General features: G+C 32.1%; 2 protein-coding genes across 3 annotated transcripts; one reads left to right on the forward strand and one right to left on the reverse strand.

Moving 5' to 3' along the window:
- The first annotated feature begins 1,491 nt into the window (after positions 1–1,491).
- Positions 1,492–25,983, forward strand: LOC137821759 (protein ENHANCED DISEASE RESISTANCE 2-like). Its single transcript, XM_068626506.1, has 22 exons — positions 1,492–1,875; positions 2,518–2,592; positions 2,786–2,839; positions 3,869–3,934; positions 7,657–7,715; positions 8,644–8,720; positions 9,084–9,200; positions 10,540–10,574; positions 10,794–10,894; positions 10,980–11,075; positions 15,163–15,227; positions 15,406–15,477; positions 20,583–20,756; positions 21,031–21,224; positions 21,365–21,431; positions 22,055–22,230; positions 22,669–22,770; positions 23,396–23,443; positions 23,926–24,069; positions 24,153–24,248; positions 25,007–25,108; positions 25,700–25,983. Exons 1-22 carry the CDS (start codon positions 1,687–1,689, stop codon positions 25,790–25,792), a joined length of 2,202 nt encoding a protein of 733 aa, XP_068482607.1. The 5' UTR covers positions 1,492–1,686; the 3' UTR covers positions 25,793–25,983.
- Positions 16,274–20,147, reverse strand: LOC137821760 (zinc finger BED domain-containing protein DAYSLEEPER-like). 2 transcript variants are annotated; one of them, XM_068626507.1, is made up of 5 exons: positions 19,793–20,147; positions 19,621–19,663; positions 17,035–18,662; positions 16,622–16,940; positions 16,274–16,531 (listed from the first exon to the last, which is right to left on the reverse strand). In XM_068626507.1, the coding sequence occupies exons 3-5, from the start codon at positions 17,359–17,361 to the stop codon at positions 16,425–16,427; spliced, it is 753 nt and encodes a 250-aa protein (XP_068482608.1). In that variant the 5' UTR covers positions 17,362–18,662; positions 19,621–19,663; positions 19,793–20,147; the 3' UTR covers positions 16,274–16,424. The 2 variants fall into 2 exon arrangements, 1 of the variants encoding a protein (XP_068482608.1); XR_011082877.1 differs by lacking the exons at positions 16,274–16,531; positions 19,621–19,663; positions 19,793–20,147 and having other exon boundaries at positions 17,035–18,573.
- Positions 25,984–26,836: the final 853 nt, after the last annotated feature.

A 26,836-nucleotide genomic window follows, 5' to 3' on the forward strand; every position in this document is an offset into this window, starting at 1 on the left:
GACATTCTTTCATATGATTATTTGATTATTAAGAGGCTTGGTATAAGATATTGTTAGAAGCAAACTTTGAGTATATCAATTTTAAAAATTTGTTACCATTTCATTTATCATCATGCTTTCAAAGAGTGGTTCTATTGGAAAAAGTCAACCAAGTCAATAATATGTGTCCTTCAATACCATCAACCCAAAGTCTCTCCTTTCTTAAAATCCATCCTTTTCTAGAAAAGTAAAGTTATTTGGTGAAAGAAATTTCAAGTAGCATTCTTAGAAAGAAAGTTTAGGAAAAATCAAGCAAGTCATTTACTCCTAATCCTAAAAGCTTCAAAAGAAAAACGTTATAAGTTCCCAAGTTCAACTAAATCTTAAAGGAAAAACCAAAGCAGAGATAATTTTTTTTTTTTTTGTGTGGAAGCATTATGCTCTTTAGATTTTGATGAAGAAAATGAAGAACAAGCTGATTGTGCTGATAACACGAGTAATCCTTATGTCAATAAATGAATATAATGATTCAATATTGCAACTTACTATACTTTATGAATTAATTTAGATAATTTTTCATAACTAATGTAAATTCCATAGTGTACTGTACAGTTATGAAAGATCTCAATTGAATATCCTTAAATGACATGATTGATATAATCTTCATAAAATTTCTTTAACACAATTATTAAACATAACTACACTATGAAATTTTACCTAAAAACCAAAAATTAATCTGATAATCCACCTCAATATCGATCTAGTATCAAAGATCTATCATGATATTATTTATTTTGAGTATTGACTTAAGTTTTAAATTACCTTTTTTGCATACTAATCGAAGGTCAAAAATCACACTGCATTCTCAACTAGAATCAATTCTCAACTAGAATCAATATCAGTTTAGTTTAAAGGAGGATAACACTTTTACTTATGACTTTTTGTAAGTACACATATATAAAAAGTGGCTTGAAAAAAAAAATTGTGCTAAATTATGTATGAGAAGAAAAAAAAAGAAGAAATGATAAAATCATCTCAAGAATTGTAAAATAAGAGATGCTTTCAAAAGCAGAAGAGACATTAAGATTTGTCCAAAAAAATGATCAACGGCAAAAATTAAATCCAAAGAAGATGATTAAAAAAAAAAAAAAAAGATGTCAGGAGGAGTGATGCAGAGCATAACTTATCTCTTAAAGAAACTATTATATAAAATGAAAATTATATTTGACATATCTTATATTATAGTTGTATATAGTTTTGGAAAAATATATATAAAATTTTGAATTCCACCCAGAAAATTTATCACTTTATTATAAGTTATATTTTATCTTTAATTATTTTTATTTAATGTTTTATTGGTAGATAATTTGATAGAGGGTGACAATGCTAGTTCCGAAATTTGTCTGTGTGTCGTTGATCTACAAGGGTCTAAATTTGGTTGAGAGCAGAAAAAAAAAACATAAAAATAGGAAGAAGAAGAAATAGAAAGTTAATGATGGGAGAAGAGGTGAAGATCGTGAGCAGTTGAAAAAAGAAAGAAAGAGAAGAGAAGAGAAAAGAAGTGGGACCCAGGTAATAGATCTACGTGTGCAAAGAGGGAACGTATATTAGAGGCGAAGAGGCCTATCATTTCGTTGCTCTGTCATCTCATTCAATTCAATCTCGCGTAACGCAACGAAACACAGGAACAAGAACAAGAAGAAGAAGATGGATGCGTCGTCGAGCGGAGAAGGTTCTGAGCGCGGCGAAGAGAAAGGGATATTCCAATACTTTGGTTGGGTTTATCACATTGGCGTCAATTCCGTTGGCCGCGAGTACTGCCACCTCCGATTCCTCTTGGTCAGGGGCAAGTGCGTTGCCATGTACAAGCGTGACCCTCACCAGAACCCTGGCATTGTATCTCTCTTATCCTTTCCTCTTTCTTTTCACTTCATTCCCCACCACATCCAATTATAATTTTTATCTCATCTTCATATAAACCATTTTCAACTCTCAATCCATATCATTATCATCACTTTCTATGTCTGTCTAGTTAATTAATATGTTCAATCAATGTCACGTTATATATATTAATTAGTGCATTTAATTTGAATTATACATTTTAGTCTCAAATTCTCTCTCATATACATGTGTTTATATGCATTTGTGTGGAGCTTATTCATTTTAAATATGAGAAAATCAAAGATTTGTTCTGGAGAATACTTTTTACTAGTTAAAATTTACTAAATTGATCAACTTTGCTGGAATTTTAATCTTGCTTGATGATTTTCTACATATGTAACAATTATAATTTTTAAAAACTGAATAAATTTATAATTACTTGTGGATGATACAAGTAATTAACATCTTCCAATGTCCTCGGTGTATATTTTTGCTCACAATGTTTGTATAATTTTAGGGTTTCCCTGATTTAATTTTATTTTTAATGTGAGTTGTAATCACTTTTGAGCATATGCGTTTCTTTTCTTCAGTAATATTGCATTTGTAGCTTTTATATTGCTTAGATATATCTCATTAAAACTTTTATCCTTTATTCAGAAACCCATTAGACAGGGAGTCATAGGTGCCACACTAATGGTGGAGGAGCTAGGATGTCGGAAGGTCAACAATGGGGTAAAACACAAATGTTTTCATTTCTTGTATTTATCAAATTTACTGATTTTGCATTTAGTTGATGGTATATACTCTACTGGTACAAGATATAAGTTACAACTAGCTTTTTGACTTGTGATTATATGTGTGTGTGTGAGTGTCATCTTGTACAGTTCTTGGTACCTAACTAAATATGTTTTATTTGCTTCTCCAGGATCTTTATGTAATACGATTCTACAGTCGACAAGAGGAGGGCAGAAGGGGAGAAGTAAGTTATAGTTCTGAACTGTTTCTTTTCAATAATTGTTGATAGAAAGCTGCTTGACATATACTTGCTTTTAACTGGTGTATCAGTTCATAAAGAATTCAAGGTAGCATCTTAGTACTTGTTCCTACACGTCACCAAGTTTAAAATCATAGTTCAAGCTTCCAACTTTTAACATATGACATAAATTGAACTAGTGAAAAACTATTTGGATTATTTTTTATTTAAAACCTTGCTAAGTTGGCTTATTTGTTCATCTATCCCGTGTATGGTTAATGGGAATATCTTCCTTAGTAGTGCTGCTGCAACCCTCTTCTGGATACATGTATTCAGTTGAATTTCCTTTCTTGTCTGTCAATTCATACACCTTAGTGTTCTCATCTCTGCTACACTTACTGTTGGTTCTTATTGTCACGTCAGTTCCAAACATTCTTTGCTAGTCTTGTAGCTGTGGGGTAGAATTTTCTTGAGTTCGATAGTTATTTTGTGCATGAAAGCTTTTCTCCATTTCATCGACCTAGCCTGAATTCTATGTATGGTAGATAAATATATTATCTACTTTATGCTTTTGTATTGCTTCATTATAGTGCTGACATTTAGAAGTAATGCTTTCTATACAAAAAATATTACTTTTAGTTTCTTTAATCTTACTGGTTTATGTTGTTTATGTGCTATTATTTTTAATCATAATAATGTACAATTGAATATATTATTGATATGCTATCAAGATTAAATGGTACAGAGTACATAATTACAAAAGTTATGCTTATCTAGTATTTTCCTTATTTGTTAGCATCCTTAATAGGGTGGCACCAAAATGCTTCAAACTAGATTTCTACAATAAAATTATGTTTAAGTTTTTTATTAGTTTCAGTTATAGTCTCTTGATCCAACAAAATTCTCGAGTGTCTGTACTAAAGAACTTATTTATTTGAAATTGAACAAACCCTTTTGTTTCATGGGTGCCATGCGTTTTTTTTTCTTTTTTTTATTCAGTATAGAAGTGAGTTTTTACATAATTTTTTTTTCAAGATTGCTTGTGCCACAGCTGAGGAAGCCCAGAGATGGATGGAAGCGTTTCTTCATGCCAAGCACCAGGTATGTAAAAATAGCAGTAAGATTTCTTTTATAATGTAAATAATTTTTTCAGTATATTACTCATGTTAATAATTGTTACACAACTAAGCCTGGTTTTTATAGAAAGTGTGCTTATGGGGCAAGCGATTTTGATCAAAGTTTATGATATGCAATCTAAAGAACTTGTAGCATAACAATGCAAACATGATTTTTAATCACATTATGAAAGAATGGGCATTTTATTGAAATAAACTAGGAAGAAAGTGACAGGAACTTGGGTATTATAGGGTGCCTAAGTTCCGGATCCAGTAGTATGAGATGCTAAATGGATAATTTAAGTGCTTGATTCTTCTTCCTTAATAGTTAGCTTTTGAGGGTGGGTTTCTCAAATTCTTGGATACTTATCAATTGGTATCATAGCTAGTTGTCGTTATCTCAGAAAGGCTACCTAGAAGGGTTTTGACCGATGAAAGGTTTAACCAATGGAGAGTTCTATGAAGTGTAACCAAGTGAAGTGTTGTAGATAATTCCTATTATAGAAAACTACTGGTGAGTTAATGATACGAAATTTCCCAATAGTTGTCATGTCAAATTTCATCTTAAAACCAATTGAAATTAAGTGAAGTTGCCCACTAGATATATAAACCACACTCCCAATAATTACTACCAGGATAAGATACCTGATACATTGTCAAATTTCATTTAAAACCAATTGGCAGAAAGAAGAATGCAACTCGATTCTCTTAAAAAGTAGAGAAATCTGAATGAAATCAAGATGATATGGACCGACCCCTCCTGTTCTTGCACCAAAGATCTTTCCATTTCTGTAGTAAATGGAGTTCTTTTTCCAACCATAAATTTAAAGTTCTGAAAAATAGAAAGAGCTTGAAATTCTTGTTTTAAGAAAATATATCCTAGTAAGATGAGAGTAGGCATTCACAAAAGAAACATAGTAAGAAAAATCAGTAGATGAAGAAACAGGTGAATGTCCATACAAGCCTCTATAAGGTTGACAGACAGTTAAAAAAGGTTGAGAAGAAAGTTCATGGGCCTTGCCCATGCAACAAACAAAACACAATGGCATAAAAATTTTGGTAGAAAATGGTATATTACAATTTTGAAGAGCAATATGTATAAGATTGATATTAGGATGTCTTAATCTAAGATTCCAAGTATAAGCATTACTAGTAGTAAAAGTATTGGAAATTGTAGCATTGTTACAAAAGTTAATAGAACTATTAGAAAAATGTTTAGGCATAAAAGGGAGACCTGAAAACTGATATAAGCCATCAGATCCAACACATCCGCAAAGAAGAATGTCATTGGATTCCAGAGATTTGACAAAACAATGGTCAGTATTCAAAATAAACATTATTATGTAAACTTCCTTACACTAATTAGATTCTTGGTAATTGAAGGAACATGTAAAATATTGTTAAGAGTTAAGTGTATCTTTAGGTTGAAAGGTGAAACGAAAGTAGTAGAACCAAAATAATGTATAAAAAAGCTTGCCCATTGCCATAAAAAATCTAATTAGGCCTTTCAAAAGCAGTGTTTGTTGTATATTTTTGAGTGAAATTTGTTACACGAAAGAAGCATCTGAATTTGGTAATTAGGTTCAAGATGAAGTGGGTGCAATGTTTATTATCATAGCATGTGATTGAGTAGGTTCAGTCTTTTAATAAGCTGTGGAGGCCACTGTGATGTTGAAACATACCCAAGATCTGGTATAGTTTGGAGAGTATCCCAAGATGGAGCGACATGAATGAGGAAAAGAAAAAGGGTGATATTAAGAATTAAATTTGTGATACCAGAACATAGCAGTGTGAAGATATTTAAAGCAAACTTGACATTGCTTAGAATCGCAATTTGAACGGCCCATTCCAGCATGACCAAAATGTCATTTGTAACCTCGTCTAACCCCACAAATGTCATTTTGGCAGTATTGTTATATTGGACTTATTGATCAAGAACTTGTGCAGAAGGAATAAATGAATTCTGGGAAATATGAGTGAAAAAGTAGAATTTAATTATTTCTTTCCATAATTTTGTAGATACAGTTCTTGAGCAAGAATTAAGAGAGGTTATTTCCTCAACTTCCTCAATAGTGATACTATCAACTTTGCTTTTAACAAGAGCAACAATAAAATCATATTCTTGAGGAAGACCTTCAAGAATTGAATCCAAATGTTTATTAAAGAAATCACATCACCAACCGAACAAAAAGAAAAAGACTAACTGTGCGATTATCCAAAGTTTCTTAAATCAGAGCAAAGCTGCCTTGCCTTAGTTTGATTTTGACGAAAAAATAGGCATGTATCTATACTTCATATGAGTGAACACATCCAAGAATAGAGGAACAGATATCAATGGAAAGAGAGGACTAAAGCCAGGCAAGAAGTATTTGATCTTGTTGTTCCTAAGAAGGATATTATGGATTAACATGATTTACATCACAGTTTTGATTTGTTAGAAAACGTGATGGTACTTGTGGATCAACAACAAAATGATGCACCATAATAACAGGTTCAACCTGCTGATGCCACAACAGAAAGTTCTTGTCATTAAGCTTCTCAGTAATTTGATGTGAAAAACTGATAGGAACTTGTGTTAGTGTAGAGGAATGAGTACTGGTGAGAGGAGGAGGGGTTGGAGGTGGATCTAAAGGATCTATAGAAGCCACAGAAACAACAAGAAAAAGAACTGACAAAAGACAATAAAAGGAAAAAGATGAATTGGCTCTAGATACCATATTAAAACTAAGGAATGTATTTCATTACTAAAAGAAAATTATAGAAAATTACTAAGGAATTATATATATATGGTTAAAAGCACAACAAAGGAAAGATTAGTTGTAGCAACTCTGGAAACAGAAAACAAAAGAAATAGCCTCTCTAACTAGGTTGTACTTCCTTTTCCTAACAATTCTTTCATCATTATTTCCATATATTGTCTTCCTTTTCTTACTGTTGCAAGATGCACCTTGTTCAAGTGTTGTACCTCGTTATATTGGGGGTTAAATATTTCTAATTTTGGCTTGAAGCTTTTAGTTGAATACAATGATGAACCCTCCACGGTTCTGGCCAGGAATGCTTCTAGAATCCATTGCAAATCAACCCACAATTTCTAGTTAAACTTATGTGATACTAGTTGATAGATATGTTATCGAAGTAGTGAGAAAGATAAAATTTTATTGATAGTAATAATAAGGAAAAATGTTTTAGCAAGGATGATACAACGCTCCAGATGTTTAAGTGACCACCTTGTCACAAACTTTCTACTTGAAAGAAAAGAGCTCACAAAGTGTAAAGAAAACTAAATATATTTGTGTGTTTGAAATACAAACTCAATCCCTTTTTATAAGCTAAACTTGTTAAAGGAAGTAGGAAACTAAACATAAAGGGAAACTAGGAAGGAAAAATATCTATTCACATAAATACAAATATACTTTAAACATGGTAGAAGATTTAATTCTATTTACAACATTTCTAATTCTCTAAAGTCGCCTTCCTCTCAACATTTTTCTTATTTATATGTAACATGCCTCTTCCTAATTATACTTGAATAACTATGGGTTATCTAATAGAATTTTTAAACAGCATAGGCTTTCATTGTATTTAAATATTATGTGAATATTTATTTTTCGTTGTATTTAAATAACTATGGGATGTCACAAAACTATCTCCATCATATGTAGCATGATATGCTTATTTTGAATTTATTTAACATAACCTCTTTTGCAGGCTGAGCACGAGCTATTAACAGAAAGTAATGCCAGAGATAAACTAATGCTGGATATGGAGTATGTGTGTGTTTTTTTACTTCACCTAGAACTCACTTTAGCAAATATATGATAGATTAGCATTTCTTGAGCAATCTTTTTTGACAATTTATGAAGCATAGACTCTGCCTCTAACTTTAACACTGACACTAGACCCAATGACTGACAGACACTAGACCCAATGACACTTTTACCCTTTAGTGTAGTGTGCAACACGTGTGAACAGGTGTCAGTGTTGGACACGTGGACACACTAGTTTTGGAGAGTATTTGTGCTTCATATGTATTTGAAGGCTTTTATGCTTTTGATAATATCAAACTCAATTGTCTTTCAATTTCTTATATTTTTTAATTTTTATAAAATAAACTTTAGTAATACTGATCTTTTAATAATATTTTCAAAGAATATGTTTTTCCTTAAAATTTTACTCATATTTTCACTACAAGGAAATCATGAAATAGAAACCAATTTTAGAGACCAAAAATAATTAATTGATATAGTGACTAAATTAGAGACCATTTTAAAGACTAATTTTTTTTTTGGTTTCTATATTAGTTTCAATTATTGTTAAATAGTTTCTAAATTGGTATCTAATTAGCTACTAAGGTTTTAACTATCAATTATTTAGATTCTAAATTTGGTAGCAAAAACGTTGGTAGCTAATTATATACCAATTTAGAAACCATTTAACAATAATAGAAACTAATTTAGAAACCAATTTTTTTTAATCTTTAAAATGGTCTCTAATTTAGGTACTATAACAACTAATTATTTTTTGTCTCTAAAATTGGTTTTTATTTGATGATTTTCTTGTAGTGTTTGATGTTTTTGGTGTAATGAATGACATGTGTGATTGTTGATATCATTATCAAATTGTTTCTTAGAAGTCATCCTTTTATTAGATAACTTATTGTAAACTAACATATCATTTCCCTTTTTGGTATGAAAGGATCGATCTACAAGGAAATCGACATAAAATGAAACGATATGCCTCTGGGTTCAAGAAGCTAAAAAAAATTGGCCAAGGTAATATGATTCACATTGTTCAATCTATAAGGCTTTTTGGTCTTAACATGCATAAAAGAATTGTAACTTTGACTTGTTATTATACCATGTAATCATATGTTATAGTTTGGGTAAGATAATCTATTATTTTTGTATTTTAGTAGTGTGATGGTTTGTTTCCTATTTTGAAAGGAGGGATAGGCTTACATTATTGATATGACCAAAACATTTGCGGGGAGATAGTTGTGAAAATGTGAATCTGAATTATCATTTCTACCTTTTTCGGGAATCTTATATTTGTTTCTAAATTATATGTTTGTTGAGCTTGTTATCTCTCTCTCTTTATATACTAATTAATATTACTTTTTCTTTTTCATTTTAAAGGCCCAGAGACACTCTTACGTCTATCCTCAAAGTTTTTTGGTAATTCAGAAGGCTTTGAAGGGGAAACTGGAGATGTATTTGATGAACATCAATGGAAATGTGTTCGTACCATGTCTGGTACTTTTCTTCCGCCATACACAATCTTACAGTCAATGCAAATCAATATTGTTGCTTCAGCACCTTTTTCCTAATACTTATTAAACTTAACAAATGCTCATTTCTACCATGTTTATATAAAGGTTGTATTTTCTTTTTGATGGAAGAAGATACTTATTGCTGAGAAAAGCGAACTAGAGAACTACAAATAGTTGAGGATAAGAAATCCTTTAAAAAAAGACAAAAGACAACATAAACCACAAAAATATTTAATTTTTTCAAAAAGTGGGGGAAGGTATAAACTTTCATCTTTTATTAGTTCATCTGAAAAGAAGTATGAGAGGATAAAAATATTTGATTTTAACCGATTCATTGTAAATCAGTGCAAAAGTGTATATATATGCCATTCCTAAGTAATGCATGTACTAATTTCTTGAATCCCTACTATATTTCAAATGAAATAATAAAAAATGATTATTAATAACTCAACAAAATATTTCCTAATAACTCAATATTACCCGTCAAGCTGATGAATGAATATCTATCATTATCATTTCCACTTTGCATGTGAGATTATGCAACTATTCTATGGGAAAGCCTTTTCTAAACAAATTTGCCAGCTAAAGTCAGGATGAGACATAGGAAATAGTAATAGGGCCATTATCTAATTTTTATTCATTGAAATGTTAGTCTATATTTATGGTTTAATCATGTTGAATTGGATTCTCAGCAATGTCAATGCTAAGGGGAATCATAGGTTCTTCACATTTCACTTTTGATCATTCAAGAAAATCTTCAGCTATAATATTTCACACACTTCTTGTGCCAAAGCTTGGAATTTAGCATCGGCACTAGACCTTGTAATTACATTTTGTTTCTTACTTCTCCAAGTCACCAATTTTCTACCTAAGAAGATACAATATCCTAAGGCTGACCTCCTGTTAGTAAGAGATCCTACATAAACTTCATAAGTGTATACTTCCATATTTAACTTTCCATTCTTCTTAAATAATAACCCCTTCTTGGTCTTGTCTACAAATATTAAAGGATTTTGTTTACAGCTTGTAAATTCTGCTCTCTTGGATCATACATGAATGGATTGACCCCTTTCCTATTTTTGTTTTGAATAGAACAAATATAGAAAATTACATATCTCTATTCGAATTTAATCTTTTATCTAAGAAGTTATCTACTGTGCTTTTCCTTTGGGCCTCATTTGCCTTTCAGATTATTCAGCATAAATGATGTTCTTGCTCATATGACTCTTGTACTTGTAATTCTTGCTTTCATTTGTCATGATTGAAAAGCTTATAGTTGGATGTATCCTTATTTTTCTAGATGTTTTTTTTTGCGGTTTCAGGCATTAGAATCTTTGAGGATGTTTCCGATCACAAGGTATGTATATGCACATAAGATTTGGGACTCATGGGTAAATTGATTCTCACCATTTATCTTCAAAACTAATTAGCTTTGAGTTCATGTATGTATGTTACTGTAATAAAAGTACAATACCTGACTATATAACGTAAAAATTGAATGCATGCTTACTTTTGTTGTCCTATATATTTCTTTTGTCTTTGAAACTGCTTTGACATTCCTTTTATATCTTTGTAGACTGGTAAGGGCGTCCTTGTTAAGTCTGTTGGTGTTATTGATGCAACTGCAGACAGTGTGTTTGAAGTGTTTTTAAACACTGAGCGACAGAAAAGATATGAGTAAGTTACCTATAAAAAGTGTTTAGAGTCTTGATTCTTGATATCATATTGGGTAACTTATTCTTTCCTATAATTACTTTTTCAGGTGGGATATGTTGATGGGTGACCTGGAGTTGGTAGAGACTTATGATAGTAATTATGATGTTGTTTATGGAACATATGATCCTAAATATCTTACTCGGTAATCAATGGATGTTAACATTTTCAGAACTTGTAAGGATCATTTGTTGGTCAAGATAAGAATGTATAGGATAAGCCAATAAGAGAGCAAGAAAAAAACGGAAAAGGATATAATCATATTAAGTTCTTATCTTATCAATAATTAGTGCACACTTGATAGCTTAGTAAATAACAACATAACAGCAATTCCATTAGATGAGGTCAGCTAGGTGAATCACATTTCTTTTTATCAGCAACAAAGAATTTTATAAATAAGGAAACAGTGTTTCAACCTTGTACACAAAAAGAAATAACAGAGGATGAAAACAAAAAAGCCAACAAAGAATAACATTATTTGTTGAAGTCTTGTCCCCTCAAAAGACCTTCGAAAACTACACTTTCCCATAAAGCAAAGAAAAAAGAACCAGAACCCATCCAAAAATCAGATAGAAAAAACAAAACGCCATAAGCCTAAGCTAGATCGCTTCGAAATCTTGAAGCTAGGTGAATCACATAATGGAGCTGAGCTTGAATTATCAAAAACCAATTTCACATATATTCACCATCAGATCTTGTTTAGTAATTTTCTTAGTTTCCCTCTATCCCCCTTTGTCGTATGACAAGAATCATATGATATATTCTTCTAAGGGATACCTTTGATGGCCTTTTTGCAAAATCTCTAAACCACCTTAACTATTTTTTGTTATATTTTACTCAATAGGTGGCACAACAATGTTTCACCGTGTACAATTTGCTAGATGTAGAACATTTAACACATGTAGGAAATGCTTAAGTTAGTTCCATACATGTACATGTTACTAGGATTTGATTAGCATTTATTATGTTATATTGTTGTGCCTTACTTTTGTGAAGATGAATATGGGTTCTATATTAGACACGGTTACCTAACCTAGTTTGGTGTCTATAGTTTTGGGTTTGATTATGTTAATTCTAATCCCTTTTCCACGGTTACAGTGCCTCATTCAACCTTAGTTTCACATGTGCATAAACCTCACTTATTGATCATCACATGGCTCCAATTGCCAATGTTGCTAAAGTCTTAAAATTTGTTTGTAACAATGATTTCAATTGCAATGTCATGGTTTTAGGGATATTTGTGAGTATATTACCATCACAATTGCAATCACATTTATTGATATTATCTCATATGTCACTCCAGCCCAATCCATTGTGGAAGAATTGAGAAAACTTCTAGATGTTGATGTTAGAGCGAGTGTTTACCGCTAGGTCAAAAACTATAGTTGATAGTTAGAGAACAACTCTTTCTATTTAAGAACATAGTAGTCCAAACACCATGATTTGATTGTAACTTGATCCACATGATATCCACTGCAGGACAATTGATACCACATGTAGCAGTTGATTCATTAGAAAAAATAAAAAAGAAGCTTGACAAGTTGAATATGGTGCAATCTTTTTATGGTTTGAAGAATGCACTTGTGATAAAATTCTGACTAGTCAAGAGGTTCCTTTCACGAAAAAAACTCAAAACTCAACTCTTTTGTTTCTAGCTTGACAAAGGGTGGAAATTTGAGATATCGAAGTCCTTTACAATAGTGTTCTATTTGGAAGAGGAGGTCGTGGAAACCATGAAGGTAAAAGTGGTCACTATAAAATGCGTTTGAAACCTTACCAATGAAGCTCCATAGGATAGGACATTAACTAACAAACATCATTTATAGAGTAGCTAATTTCAGACCTAATGCATATTGCAAAGCACCAACCACATACTTCTATTGGGTGGCATCAAGAAGGGAATTTAAGCCATCTTTGGATAATTTGCAGCCACCATGGGAGAAGAGATAGGTTTGGCTACATCAATACTAGGCTAAGATAGAATATCACAAATGTATTTGCTTTGAGTGAGAACAAGAGATCTATCTGATTGATTTTTAACTTTAACACCAAAAACTAATCAAGATCACGAAGATCTTCAAGGGAAAATGCTAGGTGAAGTTTTGAAATAACTAAATGTACTGAAAATGGTTGCAAGTGACAATGATTTAATTACATACACAAGAATATGAACCACAACATTACGTGAGTCGATAAACAAAGATAGATCACACTTACTGATATTATTGCAACTGCATCATATTCACAATTTTAAATTCTTTTATGTATTCTTCTTCAAATAGCTCGAGAGTTTATCAATTTTAAGTGTGAATTGATATATAATTGATAAAGCTTTGCATCCTCTGTCAACTTGACCAAATTGATTGATCTCCATTGTTCCTCTGTCTATGAAATTTATAGCTGCCAAGTAATTATATATGATTGATTATCTGCTTTATCTTCCGTTACTTTGTTAGTTTATGTTTGCATTTGGGAATTCAATACAACTATTGGAACATTTCTTTTTTATTACAATAAAAAGAAGATGAACAGTTTTCATTTCAACTTAGTAAGAAGTAATTTACCAGAATTCATGTGTCATTATTACATAAAAATTAAAGCAACTTCTTCTGGACATACACACACCACACGTGCCCTTTCTCCTTTACCATCCCAACCTCAACCTACCCTTTCCTCACGCCATAACGTCCAAATGCTGCCATTGCATAACTTTCATAATCTCTCAACACCATCAATGGCCGCACCACAACTTCACTTCCCCCAGGATTTAGATTCCACCTCACAGTCAAAGAACTTATCATCTATTACCTCTGCTGCAAATCCTACAACCAACAAAGTGTCATTCCCTTACTATTATTTAAATATTGGGTGTTTCTTCCTTACACCTCTACATTTTTCTCTCTGCAACCTATATTTTTTGAAATATCCAAATTACCTTTAACAGTTTTGGATGGTTCTGAAATAAGTGTTCTATAAGCAAAGGTGTTTCTGGAATAGGAAATTCAGAAGACAAAAAAGTTATTTTAGAATATTTTTTTTTGAACATATTTTTGATTTTCAAAATGGTAAATTTAAAATTCGTAAAATATGTTTTGGAAAAGATATTCCAAAATGTTTACGAATTGTCCTTTCTAGGAACAGGTTACTAAGTGCCCTGTTTGGGATGTAATATGCATACACTCTTCCATTTCATTATGAATTTTTCATTTCCGTAATGTAAATATTACAGATTACCAATTCCAAAAACACAACAAAAACGAACCTTGTCTTTTTTCTCCAATTCCAACACCATCCACTAACCTCTACAATGTCATCGAAAAAGTACACATGTTTATCTAAAAGCGCACTAAAATCATCAAAATCGTCCAGTCGCTTGTTTTGAATAGTGCAATGGAAATAGCATAGAAGAAGGAGACGTTCTTGGGTTCTTAAAAACTTCCAGGGTTAATTTTGTCAATTGCCATTTCTGATGGGCTGCGGGAAGTAAAATGTAGGGTGTAGAAAACATCCTTAAATATTTTATTAATTTATTTGTGAAATGGTTAGTATATTTTTTTTACAGGAATTGTATTGTATGGAGAGAAATCATGTTACTTTTTTCTTGCTGAGGGACCAGAAGCACCGCAATGGTTCATCATTAGTCTTGGTTGTGCAATATTCTGTTTTTTTCTTCAATCCTTGATCACAACTCTCTTTCTTCCCCAAAACGACGCTTAATAGTATTTTAAATTTACAAAATAAATGTATAATAATTTTTTGCGTTAGTTTTTACGTAATAAAAACAAAAAAAACACGTGGATTTTGGTAAAGTATTTCCTTGTGTTCAATTTAGCTGAATTCTTAACGGAGTTGAAAGAAAACTAACAGAATTAAACTTATTGTATTAAAAAAGAAATGTTCCAATACTCATTGTGTTGAACACATATTTCACCCAAGATTTGCATAGTCTATCAATTTGACCAATTGATTAATCTCTATCCTACAAAGTTCTATTACTAGAGATGTATTATAGGTTTTGTTATATTTGTGCCTCTATCCATGGTATAACTCTTTATGATGCAATTTAGTTGCCAAGTAATTTATATATAATTGATTATCTTCTTTTTCTTTCATTGCTTTATTCATTTATATTTGCATTTTGTGAATTCGTAGCAAATTTTGTTGTAATGACTTAATCCATGTTTTACTTTTAAAAATTTGTATCCGTAAATTTGCTCTAAAACCTTCTCCAGGTGGCATTCAAAGCGTGATTTTATCTTCTCTAGGCAATGGTTTCGAGCACAAGATGGAACATACAGTGAGAATATATATTTTTATTTCACTCTCTTTTTTCTGTTGAAAATTTCTCTACTGAAATAACTCCCCAAAACTTAAGTTATCATAAAAAAAGATTGCATGTTTGTGGCTTTACTTCAAATTATGTTGTACTATGACCAGGTTGATTATGCTCACATACTTACGTTTTATTGTTGCAGCTATCTTGCAATTTCCATCTATTCATAAGAAAAAGCCTCCAAGATCAGGATATCGTCGTACAAAAATTAATCGTAAGATATTTTATTATCATAAGTAATTCATATTAATCGTTGGAGCACTAGCTTTCAACTTTTTAAACAACTCTTCACCTCCTATCACATGCATACTTGAAATGCAAAGCTGAACATAAAAGTAATTCAAATCAAAAGGAAAGTCATGCAATGAGGACTTTACACCTTATGTTATACTAAAACATCATTGCTGAGGTATTCAAACCGTCATAAAAAACAATAATTTTCTTTTTTTTGAAAAGTAAGAAAAAAAGTTAATTACTTAGATTTTGTATTGTAATGGATCCCCTATTGTGTAAAAAGAATACACAAACCAGAAAAGGCTACTCAATCTCTACATACTTTTTAGGAAAACACCCAAAACAAGATCATGCTTGTTTTTTCTTTAAAATTAGCTGATGATTCAACAAGACATCCCACAAAGATGCAAGGTTATATTTGAGCCTAACGCACTAAGTTTTGGCTTAGTATGATTTAACAAAAATGGGTGGTAGAATAGAGAAATCCCATTTTGTTATTTTAACTGGTATTCTAACATCAAGGGTGACAATACGGGTTGTCCCGCCCCGCATAGGCCCGCAAAATATGGGCCGGGTTGACCTGTCCCACATAAATAATGCAGACTGATTTTCATGCACATTAAGGTGGATCCGCGGGCTTGCGAGTCGATTCACATAACTTCTACAATGGACTATCATATAAATAAATCAAGTTTGTGGAAATTGATGCAATATGAAATTATGAATGAATCAAGCCTCTGGTGTACAAGAAATTAAGGCAAACAAATACACCTCATAAATTCTGAAATTGCTTAGACAAGATGACCAAAAATCATTCATAGTACACATCATCAATAGTTACAAAAGTTTTGATGAAGTAAAAAAGAACACTGAATAAGCAATTGACATCAATTAACAATCAAAAGTAGTTACCACATCAAACACTTGTTATGCAGTTACTATTATATCATCTTCTTCCACTTCAAGAACATTAGATGCAGTCTTAGAAGAACTTTCATCTTCCACTTTTTGATAATTATAATCTTTTTCATCATCTGCATACATTTGAACAAAGACAATGAAAGAATGAATTTAAAACAAAAGTAATACAATAACAATAGGATTGGTTAAAATAATTAAATTACCCTCAGAAAATCCATGCTTCCAACTAGAAGTACAAATAAGTGCTTCCACATTTTCAGGCAAAAGAGAATTCCTATACTTGTTAAGAATTCGAGAACCAATGCTAAATGAAGATTCTGATGCACCTGTAGTTATAGGAATACTCAACAAATCTCTAGCCATTAAAGCAAGCTGCGAAAAACGTTGACTATTATTTTTCCACCACTCTAACACATCCATATGCTCAAAAAGATCAAAATCCAAAGTTGGCTCATTCAAATAAGTGTCAAGTTGTGTTCTTCCAGTTTGATTAGCTACTTGAAGCTTGAACATTTTTAATTCCTATTATAGATGCAATAAGTTAGTAACATATATAATGGGAAAATACAACAAAAACTAAAAAATTAATTGAAGTACATTCAAGTAAACAACTTACATAAAAAAGACTTGGTTTAGAAGTAGAGGAGGATGAAGATTGTCCTTGCTCACGCTTTAGAGTATTTGATGATGTTGTCAAACCTTTGCTAGAATATTCGGCAAAAAGTTTGTATAATTTTTGCTTGATGTTTTCCAATTTCAGCTCCCAAGTTAGTGAATCAATTTTTTCAAAGCAAAAACTCAATGTTTCTAACTTCATCCTTGGGTCTAAAATTACACCAAATGCAAGTACAACACTATATTCATCCCAATATTTTTCAAATTTGACTATCATCAATTCAGCCATATTCTTAATTAGTGCATCTTCATCTTTCACATTTTCCATCAACAAACATTGAATTTTCCAAACTTGTAAAAAATACAAGTTGGAAGTTGGATAACTTGTAGCAGAAATCAAGGTAGTGATATCATAAAAGGGTAACAAGAACTTACAAATTTTGTCTGCTCTCTCCAATCTTCCTCTGAAGGGCAATATTTATAAGACTCATCAACCAAGTGCAAGCTTCCAAAAACACGTTGGTATTTAAGAGCATTTTTAAGCATCAAGTAAGTTGAGTTCCAACTTGTAGGGACATCCATACACAATCCACATGATGCATCAATATCACTAAACTTTTCAAGACATTGTTTGAATTTCACCATTCTACTCTCTGAACCCCTCACATATTTGATGCTATTTCTAATTTGGTTCAAAGCCTCACCAAACACCTTTAATCTTTCTTGAACAATTAAATTTAATATATGTGCACAACAACGAACGTGAAAGAATTCACCACCACATATCAAACCATTTTGTAAAAGAAGTTGACTTCTTAGAGTATTTTGGAGAACATCATTAGAAGAAGCATTATCCAAAGTGATAGAAAATATTTTTTTCTCCAATCCCCAATCTTGTAAAAATTTGTAAATTTTCTTAGACAACTCAAAACCTGTATGATGGGGAGACATATGACAAAAGTTGAGTAGCTTGCTATTTAACTTCCAATTTAGGTCAACAAAATGGGCAGTCAATGATATGAAACCCTCAGTATTAATAGATGTCCATAAATTAGAAGTTAAGCATATCCTATTAGGAATTGAAACAAGCAATTCCTTAAGCACTGTCTTTTCTTTGATATACATTTTCCCAATATCAGTCTTAACCGTGTTTGTAGAACCCATAATTGCATCAGGACACAAGTAGTTTATCCAAGTCCTAAGTTCGGGATACTCAACAAATTTATAAGGCAAATTATGTCTAATAATTAGATTAGACAACAATTCACGATGTACAACTTGATCTATCTTTTTTCCTTTCAACTTTCCCTGCATATCTAAAATCATTTGACCCACATCTTCAGTTTTTCTTTTATCACACTTCATAACATGACGATTTAAATGAGAAGTGCCATATTTTCTTCCACCAGTTGCATATATTCTATTGCAACTTTCCCTTTCTTTTCCATCCTTACCGACCTCAATCTCAGTAAAATACCTCCAACAATCAGATGTGGTAGTCTTATCCCTTTTCTTTTTGTCAGCTTCAATAATTTCGGATTATTTTTCAAAATCATCTTCCTCAATTTCATTTTCACAAAGAAGCATATTAATATCCTCTTCATCCATTCCAATTTCTAAATTAAGATCCTGATTAATACCATAAACATAAGAACAACATAAACATAAATAAGAAACTATCTAAACATATAATCAATATAATTATATTATGTTTATTATATACAATGGGGTGTAATGATAATTTATTATGAATTAATCATGTTATTAATAGATTTAAATATCATTTATTAGTCTTATATATTACAAGAAAAATATAGCAACATATGCAATTTTGGGGGGACTCGAAAAGTTGCCTATGAGATTTTATCCAAAAGAGAAAATAAATAGCGAAAAAAATATAAACAAAAATGTACCACAAAATTGTAATTCATATGTAAGTTTTTCTTTGGACTCAAAAAGTGCTTCAGAGTTCTTTTTCCACAAACTAATCAAGTCTGCTCATCCATCTTCTCAACTCAGCAAAGTAATTGAATTTGACCTATATGTATTATACAGTAATTCGTGGCAAATCATTGCGTATATATACTGTTTGCCATTAAAATTTAATGGTCAGTGGATTTTCATTTGTTAATTTTTTGCAACCCACCTTCATTATATTAAAACTATTCTTTTAGAATGTTATTGCGGAAACATTAGTTGGAACTTTAATATTTTTAATCCACACAGAGTAACATTTCAGATTCATTATAAAATATTAAATTATAAACCCAATCTTACAGTGAATCAATCTCTACATTACAAATTATGCCATTTTCTTCCCTTTTTTTTTTCTCCTCCAAATTATTGATCTTTCATTTTTATAAAAATAAGTGTAAGCAGACAAAAATTTATGTTACTAAACACACAAAAGGTTTACATTCTAAGCTCCTACAAATAGACCGTGATATAAAATATTAACACACAAAGAACTACATTCAGCAAAAGATGTGAACAAGGTCAAGCAGAGAGGAATTATGAAGAAGAAAAAGAGAATCCAAAAGAAAAAACAAGGAATAAACAAGAACACGTTTCACGTGGAGGCTTTTACCTTTCAATGAATCAAAGCAATGTTCTATGTTCGCTTCGCTGCACTGCATAGTTGGAAAGAGTTTCAATTTTTAGATTTGCAAAAACAGAGGCAGCAAAGTACACTTAAAACTTAAACAACCCCACTCCCACTCCACAACCCAAAAATACATTAAAAGAAACAGGGATAGAACCTGGAAGAAGACGGCGGTGGAGAGCGGTGGCAGATGGTGGTGTTGGCTGTGGAGGGAATCGGCAGATGGCGGCACATAGGTCTATTTCTTTTAGGGATTGAAAATGAATATGATGATAAAAGAAAGAGGCAGCAGCGGGCTTGCTATAGAAACTGAGAAGATATATATGGATGGGATTTTTTATGCGGGCTTTATGCGGGCTAACGGGCCAGCCCGCCCCGCCGTTAGCCCGCACGGGGTGCGCGGCGGGCTTAAGTGAGTTAGCGGGTCAAATGAGGGAATCCGCCCTGCGTTATTTCTTGCAGGCTACGGGTCGGTCCGTGCGGTGCATTGCCACCCACATGATCTAATATGTCGAGGGTAGCATAGCTTTGCTTCTTTCTGTTGTTTCCTGTTACTGGTTTTCTTTATCACTTACACTTCTAAGTCTTTGTCTATGTTGAATTTCTTATTTTATTAAAAATACAAGGAGTAATTTTGATGACAAGGTATTAAAAGATATTTTCGCTTCTTATTCGTGCATTTATGCACTCATTGTCTTGCACTCAAACATTTTCTGGCAATGTGTAATCTGTGCTACCTTAAAATGTTTCAGTGTGCTTGCTTGATTGCAATACTTCAACTAGTTGTTGCTAATGCTTGTGGCATAAACTGTCTAGAATCCTAAGCCTTCCAATAAATCCATATATTTAAGTACACTCATCTGAATAAATGAATAAAATAATTACTATGAACTTGTTTATGACATTTGTTGAACTTTTACCCTGAATGTATTTTGTTGTGGCCGCAGCATCTACCTGGGAAATCAGAAATTTGAACACACCTATGGGAGCAGATAGACCAAGATGTTTAGTGTCCCACACTTTAGAGATAAACTCAGCATCTTGGTATCGGTGGAAGAACAGCCAGCAGTGCACAAAATTTGAGAAGAGCGTCCCATATGCGTTGTTGTGCCAAGTGGCAGGTCAAGTAAATTGAACTTTTGTTTTCATCTTGTATAGTTTCAACCAAAATCTGTGGTAGAATATCTTGGCTATGGAAATGTTGACATGTCAAATCATGAAAAGTATGATATGAGGCATAAACTATTCACAAATATAGCAGAAAATCTTAAAAAACATATCATAAAAATAATGGTGAAATAGGAAAAATGGAGAAAAAGGTTTGTATTTTGTTTGCTTGCATGTTCTATGCTGTGATGTCTGTGACATTGAATACGTCATGTTAAATAATGACAGGTCTAAAGGAATATATTGGAGCCAATCCAGCACTCCTCCAACAATATTCCACTACTGCTGTTCGTTCGCATGGCTCCAACCCTTCTATGACCGGTTCTGACTTTGCAGAGCTACAGGATGAGTTTTATGATGCAATCGCTGCCGAGCCAGTGTCGTCAGATGATGAAAGTGATGACGATAAAGGGTCTGATGAGGTTTCCTTCTTCAATCTGTGTATCAACTACAACAAAATTTTCAATAGAATTGGATATTATATGTGTTTGAGAGGTTTGAAACAAAGAAAACTTACTTCTTCTGTTATGTTATATAATTTAATCCTTACCCAATTTGTCAGGAGCACAAAGTCAAATTAAAGAATGTTTCTTGGGCCATTTCAAACGTAGCTTTGAAGCGACCTGCAGGTCAGCCTTGTTTCTTGTTATTTGCATGGGATAAAGGGCTTAAAACCAGTGTAGCTTTCTTTGTCCAGTTAATTTATTTACATTATTCAATTTTTAAATACAGCAACTGCTTTATTCTAACTTCAAAAATTACATTGATTTCTGCATCTGATTCTTTTTGGCACTATGAGACCATATACTTCAGAGAATTTAAATAAAATCACGTAGGAGGTGTAACATGCAATAATACCAGCTATTATATGCTATTGAATTCAAAGAGATGCTGTAGTCACCGTAATGTTTTATTGTCTTTTTTTGGTTTTTATTTCTCCCTTAAGTCCTTTGAGCATAGTCTTCTTATCTTCCTTTGATACTTTCAACTATAACTGATAAAAAAAGGGATCTTACTGCAGTCATTTTTAGCTCTTTTATTCATGTAATACACCTTAATCATCTAATTGCATGTGTAGTGGCCAGGTAATTCATTATTACCTTGAAAGAAGAAAAATGATAGCTTAGGATAGCTGTGAATTACAAAGGACAAGGAAGATTAATGTCACTTGAGCCTATTAATTTCTTAATTCTCTTTTTATTCTTTTTACCATTCAAATTTTTTGTCTAAAATTCTGTCAATCTGCTTGCAGCTCAAGATGTAAGGAAAGAATTAGATCCCAATGCAAGTTCTGTCACAATTGATGTGAGTGACATGCACGGCTCGTTGCGCAGAGGTGAGGATGATAAGGAAACAGACTGTTGGACTTCTCCTAGTGGTGAAGGATTTATGATTAGAGGAAAGAACTATCTGAAAGATAATTCTAAGGTGAGTTAACCATCATGGTCCATTAAGTATATGTTGGAATCACAGAACAGATTAGGTGGGTTTTGCTTTTCTGGACAAATGATAATGATACCAACAGATTTGAAAACTTATCCCATATTCAGATCAATGAGTATTTCTAATTGTTTGGACTGACATTTGTGATTGAAATAGTTAAGTGTAAAAGAAAAGGGTAGTAAACTTTGTTTCTTTTTCAAAATTAAGTATAGCATTAGTAATACATGGGTTCCGGTTTACCCATTAATTTAGTTCCCAAAATTGCCATTACGGCATTTCAGGCATATTGGTAATTCAAACTTAATTTTTTTCTAAGAACTAGCTTTTAGGCTATAGAAAAAGTAACATGCTGGCAAAGTGCTTTGTATACTATATCCCTTTGTGTTCTGGCTGAATATCGTAGATAAGAAAATTCTCATGCAGGTAGCTGGAGGAGATCCTCTTCTCAAGCTCATAGCAGTAGATTGGTTAAAAGTTGACAAAACTGCAGACAGAATTGCACTGCATCATAGAAATCTAGTTCAGGTAAAGTTTATTATACTAGAAGATTTTATCTGTAAAGCTGTTTTTGAGTTCATGAATTAAGGTTGGAGAAAATATGATCAATTTGGATTCGACACAATGATTTTCTCTAAAACCATTAGTCAATTCATGCTTTAAATTTCTCATTAGACTTTACGGATATTAGTTTCCTCATTAGTAGTGTTTCTCTGATATGGATCCTCATCCAATCCTTATTTAAATGGAGCTTTTACAGATCACTCTTCATTGTCAGATATTTATTTGTTGACAATAGGTTCTGTGAGCTTAATTTTTCTATAGCTTCATGTTTATTTTCCAATTACGTATAATACCATATGTATGGTTGTGCCCCCCCTCAGATTCTGCGCTACATTTTTTTCCATTGGGTTGCCATATGTATGTTCCAGATTATCATTTTTTCAGTCATACCTTTTCTGTAAATTTTTAAAAATAATGCTCTAGCTTGTTATCTTTTTTTTCCTATGCTTGCTGTGAGCTTAAAACTTGTGGTCCAAAATATGCATGCATGTTACCTGACTATTCTGGGGAAACCTTAAACTGGACATCTCTTAATTGTTTTATATAAAGTCGATATACTGCATAATAATCCTTACTTTCTAAATTGCAGTCAGAAGCTGGGAAAAAACTTCCATTTGTCCTTGTATTCAATCTACAGGTAAGGATATTATTGATATTGTCTATCTTATATGTTAACTTACTGCAAGGTGAAGTTTAATAAACATGTTGGTATTACAAAACCCATCCTTTGGTTGTCTTTGATATTATTAGATGTTTCTTTAAGATGGAACCAGAGAATAGTTGACCAATTGGTATTTTCTATGTACAGTTCTCTTATTTAAGCATAGAGGTTAGCCAGTTAGCCTCTATTACCTACAACTCAACTAGGAACCAACTATGGAAGTATATTTTAAAAGAAATAAGGATGAGTCCCAAAGAGCCAAGTGGACCATATTCTGTTTGTTAAATTTGTCAAGTATCTTAGCCCCATAACTGCAATTAGTAGGTATAAGATAGAAATTGAGCGAATACATATATGTAACTATGTACACAAAAATTGATTCAAAACGGAAATTTATTCAATGCTCATAGTAATGGATCTTTATCAAGGTAGATTTTTATTTTGGCCATCAATCTCAGGTTCCAGCTAAACCAAACTACAGCTTGGTTTTATATTATGCATCTGACAGAGCTGTAAGTAAAGATTCTCTATTGGCTAAGTTTTTGGATGGAGATGACACGTTTCGTGACACAAGATTCAAACTAATTCCTAGCATAGTTGAGGTGTGTGATTCTCAATGATGTTTGATATGCTCTTATTTTATGCTTGATGGTATCAGCCAGCCAATTGTTTTCAATGGATACAGGGATATTGGATGGTCAAGCGAGCTGTCGGAACAAAAGCTTGCCTGCTGGGCAAAGCTGTCACTTGTAAATACTTTAAACAAGATAATTTTTTTGAGGTAAAGCTGAAGTAGCAAATTAAGAAGTATAAAGTCTAGTTTATATTGGCTCTGAAATATTATGCAACAGATTTTGAAGTTTTTGATTAATGCATGGTAGAGCCTGTTCTGCGAGTATTATCTGGAGTTTTAGAGTATTGTATTTTTCGATGATGTTTTGGTTCATATTTGCCTATCAAATTCTTGTGCAATTTTATGCTTGAAACTTATACTGAACATCTCTGCATATTTAAATAATTTATTACATTTTATTTGAGAAATATGTTGTCAACATCTTATTTATTGAATGCATGTATCTCTTCACAGGACCCTCTCCTCTATTTATTGTAGTAGTAACACAACTCTTCACATTTTAACTCTTCCTAAAGGCTAACTCCCATCTTGGTTTACCATTTGGGAATAATTATACAAATAGGAGTCCTGTAGCCAGTCCACTCTCCTTAAGGCTACTAGCTCCGGTGATAGTTGTCTTGAACTACACTATAATCTCTGCATTGTTTTAATGCTGGTTCAGTTTTAACAACTTTCGTAGGATTTACTTCTGTAAATTTCAAGCCCACATCTCATCAACAACAACTTGTTCTTTCATGTGGAAACTTAACATTTATTTGGAAATAAGTTTGAATGTTTAGCTTGACAATCATTGAAATCCCCTTTTCCGCATTCTTAAAATTGGGTGCAATAGTTTGGAACTTTTTTGCCATTGTCATAATTTGTATGGTAGATTCTACTTTGATAGTGTTTTCCTTATTATGCAGATAGATGTAGATATTGGATCATCTTCTGTAGCTAGGAGTGTCATTGGCCTTGTTCTGGGATATGTCACAAGCCTAGTCGTTGACCTTGCAATTTTGATAGAGGTTTGTTCCTTTTGATCATAATATTATGGATAAACTATCCGTTTTTTCCATGCTCCTTCAAGTAGACTTGTGATTCTATAAAAAATGTGCAATTATGTGATTTCTTTGGTGTATTTTCTTGGGAGTAGAATGCTCATATGTTTTAGGTCAAGAGTGTTTATCAATACATTTGTTATGGAAATTGACTGATACACAGATTGTACAACTTGGTGCATATTCGAGCACGAGGAAGACCTGCAAACTCAATCTCTTCAAATTTTATATTGAAAGAAAGTGGTGTCGTACTCTCTTATGAGTTTGTTTATAATTTATTGGTATCAAATATCTTTGGTGTCTTCCTTAACAACCTAACACATACTAGAGGCATCCTACTTCTGATTTACAAGATGAGGGATCCCTTCTATAATATAAAGTACATAGATATCATGGCATACAGGGAAAAACAAGAGAGACAATGGCAACGTAGTGTGTATGTGTTTGATTCCTTGCATAAAGCATGTCAACATCTGCTTGGCCAACAATGAATAAACTCCTGTATGATTCATCAAGCTTCTTACGTAATTCTTATATTTAGTGATACCATGGTCGCAGGCAAAAGAAGAAGCAGAGCTGCCAGAGTACTTACTTGGAACTGTCCGATTAAACCGCTTAAAACCTGAATCTGCTGTGCCGTTGGGGGTTTGAGGTGTTCAGCCAAAACTATTAAATAGTTTGCCTCTTCTCTTTTACTTGGTTCAAATGTTTATAGTTACTAGTGTTGATATGTTGCAACTATATACTATATTATAATTGAAAAGAAAAATAACTTTTTGTTGATATAAAACAATTTTAAAATTGTATTAATCAAATCAGTTGTAAACTGGTCTCTTCCAACTTGCTGCAGCTGTCAAAGGTTAAAACACTTAACATTGTACAAGCCACTTAATTGTATCTATATTAGTTGAGTCTTCCTTGCTAAGATAAAATGAAAGAAATTAATGTTTTTAACAGCAAAAGTATGAGAAAAACAACACACGTACAATAAGGTTGGTATTTTATTTTCATTAAACCATTAACGATATCTCCATTACAGTTGATTATAAAAGGTTGCTTAAAGTTGAGCAACGTTGCTTAATAAGATTTACCTTTTGAACAAACGATTGACATTGTTTATGCAGACACCATTTTTTTTATAGAGGCAATGTTTAAGAAAAAAAATTATGCTTTGAATATGTGAAATTAATGGATATAATTTCTTAAGTAATAATGTGTAATTAGTTGTAAGACTTAGAAAATTAGTTTAACAACATGTTTAGCGATCTCAGCATTCAAGAGAAATTTTGTATAAGATGCTTAAATCTATGTTATAATGGTTACTATTGTATAAAAATACAGACTAAAAATAACTTCAAGTCTTCAAAAAAAAAATTTTGTCTTTGGATTCATTAAATATTATTATTCCTTCAACAATTTAACAATTTGATCATACTAGAATTGCATCTATAACTTGTAAATGGTAAGGAGTCTAGTTATAGTAGATTATTATACTAGATGAACATAGGTGAAATTTTTAATGTACAAGGATTAGTTTTTCAAAAGTCTTTTGTAAATTATGTAAGGATGTTCAAAACAAAACAAAAAAATACCCATGTATTGTTTCAATCAAAACTGACCATGGAGATGAATTTCAAAAGGAAATTTTTCTAATCTTTTGCAAAAAACTATCTTATTAACCATAACTTTCAACTC

The sequence above is a fragment of the Phaseolus vulgaris genome, chromosome 9, assembly GCF_000499845.2.
Source record: "Phaseolus vulgaris cultivar G19833 chromosome 9, P. vulgaris v2.0, whole genome shotgun sequence".
NCBI lineage: Eukaryota > Viridiplantae > Streptophyta > Magnoliopsida > Fabales > Fabaceae > Phaseolus > Phaseolus vulgaris.

Coding starts and splice junctions, on each gene's coding strand:
- LOC137821760 (XM_068626507.1), bottom strand. CDS start 17,361: ATGGAAAATGTGAAAGATGAAGATGCACTAATTAAGAATATGGCTGAA. Junction 16,941..17,034: donor CTAAACCAAGTCTTTTTTAT/GTAAGTTGTTTA, acceptor CATCTATAATAG/GAATTAAAAATGTTCAAGCT. Junction 16,532..16,621: donor GAAGCATGGATTTTCTGAGG/GTAATTTAATTA, acceptor AAATGTATGCAG/ATGATGAAAAAGATTATAAT.
- LOC137821759 (XM_068626506.1), top strand. CDS start 1,687: ATGGATGCGTCGTCGAGCGGAGAAGGTTCTGAGCGCGGCGAAGAGAAA. Junction 1,876..2,517: donor CTCACCAGAACCCTGGCATT/GTATCTCTCTTA, acceptor TCCTTTATTCAG/AAACCCATTAGACAGGGAGT. Junction 2,593..2,785: donor GTCGGAAGGTCAACAATGGG/GTAAAACACAAA, acceptor TTGCTTCTCCAG/GATCTTTATGTAATACGATT.